This window comes from Portunus trituberculatus, chromosome 43, assembly GCF_017591435.1.
Source record: "Portunus trituberculatus isolate SZX2019 chromosome 43, ASM1759143v1, whole genome shotgun sequence".
NCBI lineage: Eukaryota > Metazoa > Arthropoda > Malacostraca > Decapoda > Portunidae > Portunus > Portunus trituberculatus.
Window position 1 is genome coordinate 3,139,171 of NC_059297.1, and position 10,000 is coordinate 3,149,170.

Consider the following 10,000-nt stretch of genomic DNA (forward strand, 5'->3'; position numbering starts at 1 on the left):
TTAAGATACGTTACGAGAAGAAGAAAAGCCATTAACATGAACGCGTTACACGAAAGGAGACACAGGAACGGTGGCCTCTTGTAGAAAGTTCAAAGCGTCACCTCCTGGGAAGATCGCCGAACGCCTCCTTTCTCAACAGGGGCGAGAGAAATCCTGCGCGCCTCACATCACATCCACATCGTGAAAGGTACTGCCCTCGCGGGAACACTAATAACGCCCTTATTCAGAAGTTCTCTGCTCTCCCACCACGACTATTTTCCAAGGCCACAGAGATGACAAGCGGGGTTTTCAAGATTGTTTCTCCAGTTAACAATACAGAAATATTGTCAATCTGCCTCTAGAAACGTAAAAAAAACACCTTAAGAAAAGTTGTGTCAATTTAAATAAAGCCTTTTGAAATAGTGGAGGTGAAGCACAGAAATGTTTGAGAATACGCATACCTGACAGTTCCAAACAAGTCCTATAAGTGCCGCACAGTCTTGAAAATAACAATAAGAGTCGCAGAGAGTCCCAAACAGTTCTAAATAATCCCTAACATGCTGAATTCAAATAAATGCGATCTCTTCTAAAAGTTCCCAAATAATTACAAACAGCTCCAGATGGTTTCATAAAGACTTAAACAATCGTAGCTACTCCCAAGTAAGATTGTATTCTAAAACACTTCTGCGCGGCATCTCCATTATTTCAAGTTTTCACTCTAAGTTACACCCATGCTTATAACTCTTTCATTACTGGAAAACATTTCTACCTTTAGGTTTGGGTATGTTTAGACGATATTATTGACATTAGGAAGGGTCTATGGAGGTCAAAAGATTAATGGCCACAGTCTTCACTATTTAAATCCCTAGATGAGTTTCTGAAGCTTTATAAAATCACCAAATAGTAGCCATATGAACAGGAAAATGCGTCATGGTACTGAAGGGGTTAAGCGTGTTTTGACAGGTCATGAGACAGATTAATACGATTTATATATTATCACCAAACGAAACAGTCTTAACAACCAGGCTAATCATCTCTGTGATCTCGGTAAATAGATGTGGTGAGGGAGCAAAAGGTTTCTGAATACAAGTTATAATAGTATCAAGCAACCAAACAATATTAACCAGTCCCAGATGATCGCAAGTATTCATAGCACCAGGACTAAACTTCCCGGGATGTAGCGGAGGTAAGACAACGTATAGAAGTGTCAGGGATGCAGTGAGAAGTCAGTAGCGAACAAAACATATTACCTACTGATATCATTACCTAACTTTTTAAAGCTCCTTATTGACTCATTACTCTTTACTTCGTCTATTTCAATCTTGTGCCACTATTTTAAGAAGAAATTCCATCATATATATATATATATATATATATATATATATATATATATATATATATATATATATATATATATATATATATATATATATATATATATATATATATATATATATATATATATATATATATATATATATATATATATATATATATATATATAGTTTTCTCATTCAAACTTGATTAAGATGCGTGGCTGTTCCTCAACAAAACGCGTGTATCCACAAAATATTTTTCTCCATAATTCTGTCGAACCTTCCCTTAAACCTTTCTATTGATTTTGCACCAAGAACCTAATCACCGTGTCTTTTCTAGCCACTTACCACTCTCTTTGTGATAATCTTAGTGAGAAGAATGAGGTCCGCTAGAGTATAATCCAAACTAGCTCTAGCTGACGTCCTTGCAGTGTTAAGTCAACAAGGTTTCTACATTACCAACAGGACAAATTACTTTTAGAACTCGGCTAATTGTATCTGAGGGCCTTAAAAATGGTCGCCGTGAGAGAGGGAAGTGTTTCTGAATATGACACTAAGCTCGGAGTCGTGATCAGTAGTAAAGTAATCTACCACATTCACTATCTTAAATCCTCTTTTCTCTAGGCAGTTAGTTTTTACGTAATCTGACAACTGATACATTCCTAGCGCGACTCGTAAAGGGCGTAGGATTGTAGAACACTGCAAAATGAAGCGTAAGTAAAAGAGTTTGTGTAATCATGAAAGTTTTGTTTGTTCTTTCATTATGTTATTTGTAAAAGCAGCGGTGATGGTCAGTCAGATTAGTTAGACTACTATGTCAGACTTTCACTGAAATCACACAAACACACTTTAAAAATACAATAACTAGGTATTTTGAAACGCTTTGTTCTATGATAAAGACAATTGCACACACACACACACACACACACACACACACACACACACACACACACACTCATACAAAGAAGTCATTGGTATATTATTTTCAGGTCATTGATATAATATTTTCAGATAAAAAGTCGAAAGACGATGCAGAATTCAACTCAACTATCTTTAGAATCATGAAAATATCTTGGAAATCCTAATAACTTTTCTTAGGATCTGTTCAAAGTTATCGTGATAAGACGCCCAAATCTTCGAAAATATGGTGCCTCTGAACCTTGTACCATCAGTATGGCTGCGACCTCGCCCTGGCTGAAGTAACCAAACTGCCTGCTTGAAGAATGAATGGTAAAACAAGCTCATGTAAGGAAGGAAGCCACAAGTCACCAATGCAATTTTATCTTGTACCCCCCTTTGTGCGCTCTCTCTCTCTCTCTCTCTCTCTCTCTCTCTCTCTCTCTCTCTCTCTCTCTCTCTCTCTCTCTCTCTCTCTCCACCCACAAGCTGTTCATATCCCTTTTGTTAATATATGCATATTGTATGTGTATTGCCAAGGCTATTCTATTCCTACAACCAATCCTCTTCTGCCTCAGCAAGACGCGGGCTGGCGAAGATCCGAAGAGCATAAAAGTTGATGGCCACGCTCGCCTTACAAAATCATGAATACTTGCACGATCAAAGAAGATTACAGTACTATTTTGAAGTGAGCTGTGGAGTCAGGAAAACATTACTTATCTTCTCTGTGTACTAGACAAGAACTGCTGAACAAACAGCGGAGTTTAAGGGATAATGGGTGTGGCAATTCTAATGTTTATGGCTGTGGTTCCGCCAAAAATTGTTGCTAACTTCCCAGTAAAGGTACATCTTGGACTTTGACGGTGCAGGCTTACCAACATACACCTCCACGGCTTAAGTCAGTAACTGGACCAGCGCATCACTTATATTACGGACAGTACACTCAAATATTTCGGTGTCTTATCTCAATAACTGATATGGATCTTGTGACAGCTTCATTTGAATGCTGATCTGCACTATCATTAAAGGGAAAATAACAACTCATGAGAACCCGATTTATCATTTGAATGGCCTTTGAGAACAGTCCAGATGAGTGTAGATGGGTTCTCACATTGCCCTTTAGATAAGTACTCGTATTGCGGTGTGTTGATGAAGCTGTCGGTATCACGGGACTTGAAGTGAAGTCCAGGAGACAGTCAACACGTGTATTGTTCCTAACTGGCTACAAGAGACAAAACAATCCTGCTAACTCGGTGTGTGTCCCCTCCTCGGTGTGGGTGCAAACCTTCTGAGGATTGTGGGTAAGTGTGGCTACCAGATGTTCGAGTATGAGAGTGTAGAGCATGTGTATTAGTATAGTGTTAGGTGTTTTCCTATATCACTATCTAGGTAATATTCCTACAGAGAGAACAATCAAAACAATGACCTGTCTTGTGGATCGCTTTGCTGTCCTGTCTTTATCACTGGTAGTCAAGAAATAGTCTCAACAAATAGCCTACTAAGGACCTCAGGGTTAGTTGCTGTTTGTCTTCCTTTGTATACATTCCTTTGTATTCACTGCATCTTACTGATCAAGCATTCTCACTCTCGCTTTGCCTCACTGCTCCACCACTCTGCTCGTGCACCCGACCTCACGCCGCACCCTACGTCCCCAAACGCACTCCTCACCAGGGACAGATCCAGGCCAGCACCCGGTAGTAAGTACAGTACATACCTCCTTTCCCTTCCCGCCCCATTCTTCACGGCGAGACTGCCACTTTCCCCCCTCTCTCTCTCTTTCTCTCCGCTGCCTCCCTCTGTCACTCCACAACATTCCTGTCATGGAGCTACAAAACACTTCCATCTTTCCCTGCCGTTGATAGTCGGTTTTTCTCTCCTCCATCCTTTTCTATTTGCTGTCATTGCTCTCTCTCTCTCTCTCTCTCTCTCTCTCTCTCTCTCTCTCTCTCGCTGCCACCACTAGGTAAGTCCTTTCCCTGTCGTGGCTTCAGAGAGGGAATTAAAAAGGCGTTGCGCGGCGTCATATCTTTAGTAATCTCAACAGGCTCTAATGACATATATTGTACTCTTCAAGAAGGTTTTCATGCATCTATTAATAGCTAAATAAGTATTCTGCATCATCAGTTCAAAGAAAATACTCATAAAAATGGAATTAATCATCTGCGTGGCTTGTGAAAATAATCCTTACGAGAGAACAAAGCTTTTCAGAATACTAATACAGATGTGAGAACTTCGCATAACTCGCGTCAACATGCTTCGTTCCTCGCACACGTCTATACCTGCCCACGGTCTGTGTACCTGCCTACTGTTTCTCGGCTATGCTCTGTACTGCTGGCTGGTGGATGGTTGCTTCGTGGTGCTATGTTAGGCCCATATTCAGAACCACTCTATTCTCTCACCCCGACTATTTTCCAAGGCCACAGAGATGATTAATGCGGTTTTCAGAAGTGTTTTTCCAGTTAATAATATAGAAATCTTATCACTCTGCCTCTAGAATTGTTAAAGCACCTTAAAAAAATCGTGTCAATTTCAATAAAGACTTTTGAAATAGTGTAGGTGAAGGGCAAAAGTGTTTGAAAATACGAGTCATAGTGTTCCTCTGAGTGAAAGTGTACGTCAAGAAGCGGCTGCGTTTATTGCACCATGGATTTGTTTCCACTGACTCATTCCGCTCAGGTTGACGTTCCGGTATTGCTTGTCTCGTTTTCTGTGCAAAACGAGAAGGCGAGGAGCAGCTGCCGACATGACGCCGCCAGAAAGTTGTATGCTAATGTGCTATATGATCTCGTTTGTTTGTGAGCGACGGGTTGTACTAACTGGGTCTCTCTCTCTCTCTCTCTCTCTCTCTCTCTCTCTGTTCCCATATATTTTCCCCACCCTTCTCTTTCTCTCTCCTTCTCTGATTTCTCCCTGCTACTACGCCCATCCATTGCTCTTTCTTGTACTCAGCCCCCCCCCACACCTCTCATTACCTCCTTACTTTCCCTACCTTACCTTCCTACACTACCTTTCCACTTCACTCCTTCCCCTCTCCCCATTTCCCACGTAATCAAGAATAAGTGTGTGTGTGTGTGTGTGTGTGTGTGTGTGTGTGTGTGTGTGTGTGTGTGTGTGTGTGTGTGTGTGTGTGTGTGTGTTTTCTTTGCCTTCTATCTTGCGTGCGCACACACACACACACACACACGCCCGGTAGCTCAGTGGTTAGAGCGCTGGCTTCACAAGGCAGAGGACCGGGGTTCGATTCCCCGGCCGGGTGGAGATATTTGGGTGTGTCTCCTTTCACGTGTAGCCCCTGTTCACCTAGCAGTGAGTAGGTACGGGATGTAAATCGAGGAGTTGTGACCTTGTTGTCCCGGTGTGTGGTGTGTGCCTGGTCTCAGGCCTATCCGAAGATCGGAAATAATGAGCTCTGAGCTCGTTCCGTAGGGTAACGTCTGGCTGTCTCGTCAGAGACTGCAGCAGATTAAACACACACACACACACACACACGTAAGATAGAAATGAATTAACTTAATAATAATAATCATTATCTTATTGTTGTTGTTATTATTATCATTATTATTATTATTATTATTATTATTATTATTATTATTATTATTATTATTATTACTATTATCATTATCATTATTATTATCATCATTATTACTATTCTTTATATTTATTTCAAATCAACATTCCACTAAATGATAATCCGAAATAACTTCTTTTCTCATCAAAATAATTCTCTCTCTCTCTCTCTCTCTCTCTCTCTCTCTCTCTCTCTCTCTCTCTCTCTCTCTCTCTCTCTCTCTCTCTCTCTCTCTCTCTCTCTCTTACACCTCGTTCTACTTTCTGTAACTTGTCATCTTCATGTTCCAGAATTCCACTACACTGCTAAGTAACACCACGTGGACATTATCTTCATTATAACTGAGTGCCTGACATCTGCTGAAGATTCTAATTGCGAACGCCACTCGTCGGCCAGGTGGAGGTGGTGGTGGTGGTGGTGGTGGTAGTTAAGAGTTTCTTATCAATGGGAATACATATTGTCTTGCGTTCTTCGTCATAGAGAGAGAGAGAGAGAGAGAGAGAGAGAGAGAGAGAAAGTCGTGGAGCTTATAAAACTTCCTTCTCATTAACCCCTGTCTCTCTCTCTCTCTCTCTCTCTCTCTCTCTCTCTCTCTCTCTCTCTCTCTCTCTCTCTCCCTCTCAATAGGCATTTAACTCTATGATGACTTTGCTTAAAATCTAATATCTATCTTCTTCCTTCCTCCTCCTCCTCCTTCTCCTCCTCCTCCTCCTCCTCCTCCTCCTCCTCCTCCCCTCCTCCTCCTCCTCCCCTCCTCCTCCTCCCCTCGTACTTCTCTTTTCTCCTTTCCTCCCCCCTCCTCCTCCTCCTCCTCGTCCTTCTCTTTCTCCTTTCCTCCCCTCCTCCTCCTCCTCCCCTCGTCCTTCTCTTTTCTCCTTTCCTCCCCCTCCTCCTCCTCCTCCTCCCCCTCGTCCTTCTCTTTTTCTCCTTTCCTCCCGTTATTCATCTCTGCTTACCTTCCTATATCCGCTACTTACTTTCCGCTTGCGCTTTTAACACACACACACACACACACACACACACACACTCTCTCTCTCTCTCTCTCTCTCTCTCTCTCTCTCTCTCTCTCTCTCTCTGCGTTGTTTTTATTTCGTACTATAACGGATCCTTACATCTGACTCCTCTTCGTACTCCTCCTCCTCCTCCTCCTCTTCTTACTCTTCCTGGTGCGCCGTGCTACTCTCCCTCATTCACGCAGCGGTGTCCCTCGAGAGAGAAAGCTAAAAAGAAAACAACCAGATGCGGGTTCCTCAGGTGAAACTCTTCAAGCGGTGATACGAGTAGAAGCGCCAACGGGGAGAGTGAACCGCCTTGGGGAACGCCGCTAATCTACTACGCTATAGCTGACACACTCCTAACACACCTCTTCCTCTCTCCTACTCGTCTAAATACCTTTTTCCTTCCCGCTGCGCCGCTGAATTTAGAGGGTGGATAGAGACACAAGGGAAGCAAAGCATTCATTGTCAGTGTCAAGGTGAAGGTGGTAGTGTGGTCTTGTGTCACGGGAGGCGTCTGGCATCGCTCTCCCCGCCACTTATATAAAGGCGAGGTGTGCAACTATGTGTGATCAAAGCGTCACGGCACCTTGCTGGAGCAACATGGCTTCAAGGTACGTACGTGTGGAGAGAGAGAGAGAGAGAGAGAGAGAGAGAGAGAGAGAGAGAGAGAGAGAGAGAGAGAGAGAGAGAGAGAGAGAGAGAGAGAGAGAGAGAGAGAGAGAGAGAGAGAGAGAGAGAGAGAGAGAGAGAGAGAGATTACTAATTATCTTTCCATTATAAAAATCTGTTCTGAATGGTGTGTGTGTGTGTAATTCACCTCGGTCGCCCGCTGGTCACCCAGCCAGTCTTCCCCATTACAGAGCGAGCTCAGAGGTCATAGACCGATCTTTGGGTAGGACTGAGACCACATCAACATACAACATGTGTGTGTGTGTGTGTGTGTGTGTGTGTGTAATTCACCTCGGTCGTCTGCTGGTCACCCAGCCAGTCTTTCCCATTACGGAGCGAGCTCAGAGCTCATGGACCGATCTTCGGTAGGACTGAGACCACAACACACTCCACACACCGGGAAAGCGAGGCCACAACCCCTCGAGTTACATCCCGTACCTATTTACTGCTAGGTGAACACGGGCCATACATTAAGAGGCTTGCCCATTTGCCTCGCCGGGACTCGAACCCGGGCCTCTCGATTGTGAGTCGAGCGTGCTAATCACTACACTACGCGGTGTGCGTGTGTGTGTGTGTGTGTGTGTTCGCGTACGTAGTCTGTGCAAGTTTGAGAGAACGGAAAAAAGGAAGACGAGAGAGAAAAATGAGAAGAGATCAAGTTGCAAGAGAAAAGGTTACAAAATAAAGAAGGAACACAAACGAACTACAAAAACTTAAACACACACACACACACACACACACACACACACACACACACACACACACACACACACACACACACACACACACACACACACACACCGCATAGTGTAGTGGTTAGCACGCTCGACTCACACTCGAAAGGGTCCGGGTTCGAGTCCCGGAGGCGGCGAGGCAAATGGGCAAGCCTCTTAATGTGTGGCCCCTGTTCACCTAGCAGTACGGATGTAACTCGAGGGGTTGTGGCCTCGCTTTCCCGGTGTGTGTTGTGTGTTGATGTGGTCTAAGTCCTACCCGAAGATCGGTCTATGAGCTCTGAGCTCGCTCCGTAATGGGGAAGACTGGCTGGGTGACAAGCAGACGACCGAGGTGAATTACACAACACTTACCAAGACTAACATTTCCTATTGCCTAATCTTCCTTTATGAGCGAAAGTCACATACAGTACAGAAAAAAAAACGATAATTTCAGGAAAAAATACGTAATTAAAAGGCAAAAAAAAAAAATAAATAAATAAATAAAAACCATTTAAAAAGGCGGACCAGCTTACTTCCGAAGGTGTTTAAGTCGTAAGATTGATAAAAAAGGAGAAGAACAAATGAATAGTAAATAAATAAATGAATATATATAAATAAAGAAAAAAAAATAGACATGCAAAAAGTATCACAATTTTATCAGCGAAAGGAATAAAAGATTGAAAGATACAGTTTAATTCTTGTTTGAATTTTGTGGAGAGAATAACTTACAATATCTGTCTATTGATCTACCTATCTGTCTATCTGTCTATCTATATATCTATTTATTTGTCTATATATCTCTATCTATCCATCCCTTAATCTCCTATATACATGCCACTAACCAGGCATCACCATAACAATGAATGGAAGAAAATGGAACACGAGAGAAAGAGAGAAGAAAGACAATTCCAGGAAGAAGCAGAAACAAAGAAATGCGTACCTCATACAACTCGCCTTCGTTCTAGAGCACAGCAGTGACAATACGGCTCATTCCATCCCAAACATCACCCAGTTCCCGCCGCGCCTACCACTGCCAGGAAAGACTCAAGATACACTGTTTGAGATAGATCGGTGTGTGTGTGTGTGTGTGTGTGTGTGTGTGTGTGTGTGTGTGTGTGTGTGTGTGTGTGTGTGTGTGTGTGTGTGTGTGTGTGTGTGTGTGTGTGTGTGTGTGTAAGGGAGAAAACTAGCTAAGCGCCACAGAAAGAGTTAAAAAAAGCCCACTTAATTGCCAGTTCCCGTGTGTGTGTGTGTGTGTGTGTGTGTGTGTGTGTGTGTGTGTGTGTGTGTGTGTGTGTGTGTGTGAGTGAGTGAGTGAGTGAGTGAGTGAGTGAGTGAGTGAGTGAGTGTGTGTGTGTGTGTGTGTGTGTGTGTGTGTGTGTGTGTGTGTGTGTGTGTGTGTGTGTGTGTGTGTGTGTGTGTGTGTGTGTGTGTGTGTGTGTGTGTGTGTGTGTGTGTGTGTGTGTTTATAGGTAAGAGTATTTCTGTCTATTTAAAATCCTCACCACTAGCACCATAAATATCACTACTAAGGTTTCCAACTCATCACCAATTACATGACGAATCCATTGCAATAGTGACATTTGTACTGTTAGACCTATCATCAGTACTGCGACACATTTTTACCTTGAAATTTGTGTACGATTAGACCATTTTATTGACATTAGGAAGGGTCTATGGAAGTCAAAAGATTAATGGCCACCACCACCACCATTTAGATTCCCACATGAGTTTTTAAATGCTGCATAAAATCACTAAATAGTAACCAGAATGAATGTGGAAACGCGTCATGGTACTGAAGGGATTAATATACAGTAACTGGTGGTGGTAGCTGCGCGGCAGTGACGGTGGGAGTAG

The 10,000-nt window shown here is 42.9% G+C and overlaps 1 protein-coding gene and 1 long non-coding RNA gene across 3 annotated transcripts in view; both read left to right on the plus strand.

Annotated features, from left to right (window-relative positions):
* The first annotated feature begins 4,997 nt into the window (after positions 1-4,997).
* Positions 4,998-10,000, plus strand: part of LOC123517926 — a 19,502-nt gene continuing 14,499 nt past the window's right edge. Inside the window, exon 1 of the long non-coding RNA XR_006678621.1 lies at positions 4,998-5,048. This is a non-coding gene — a long non-coding RNA (uncharacterized LOC123517926). The remainder of the gene's footprint in view (positions 5,049-10,000) is intronic.
* The window catches only part of LOC123517924, a 20,625-nt gene continuing 17,577 nt past the window's right edge, over positions 6,953-10,000 (plus strand). For both annotated transcript variants that reach the window (XR_006678620.1, XM_045278390.1), the window contains exon 1: positions 6,953-7,369. Coding sequence is in view for 1 of the 2 variants with exons in the window: in XM_045278390.1 (XP_045134325.1) it covers positions 7,320-7,369 (50 nt within the window). In the remaining variant the exon portion in view is untranslated. The remainder of the gene's footprint in view (positions 7,370-10,000) is intronic.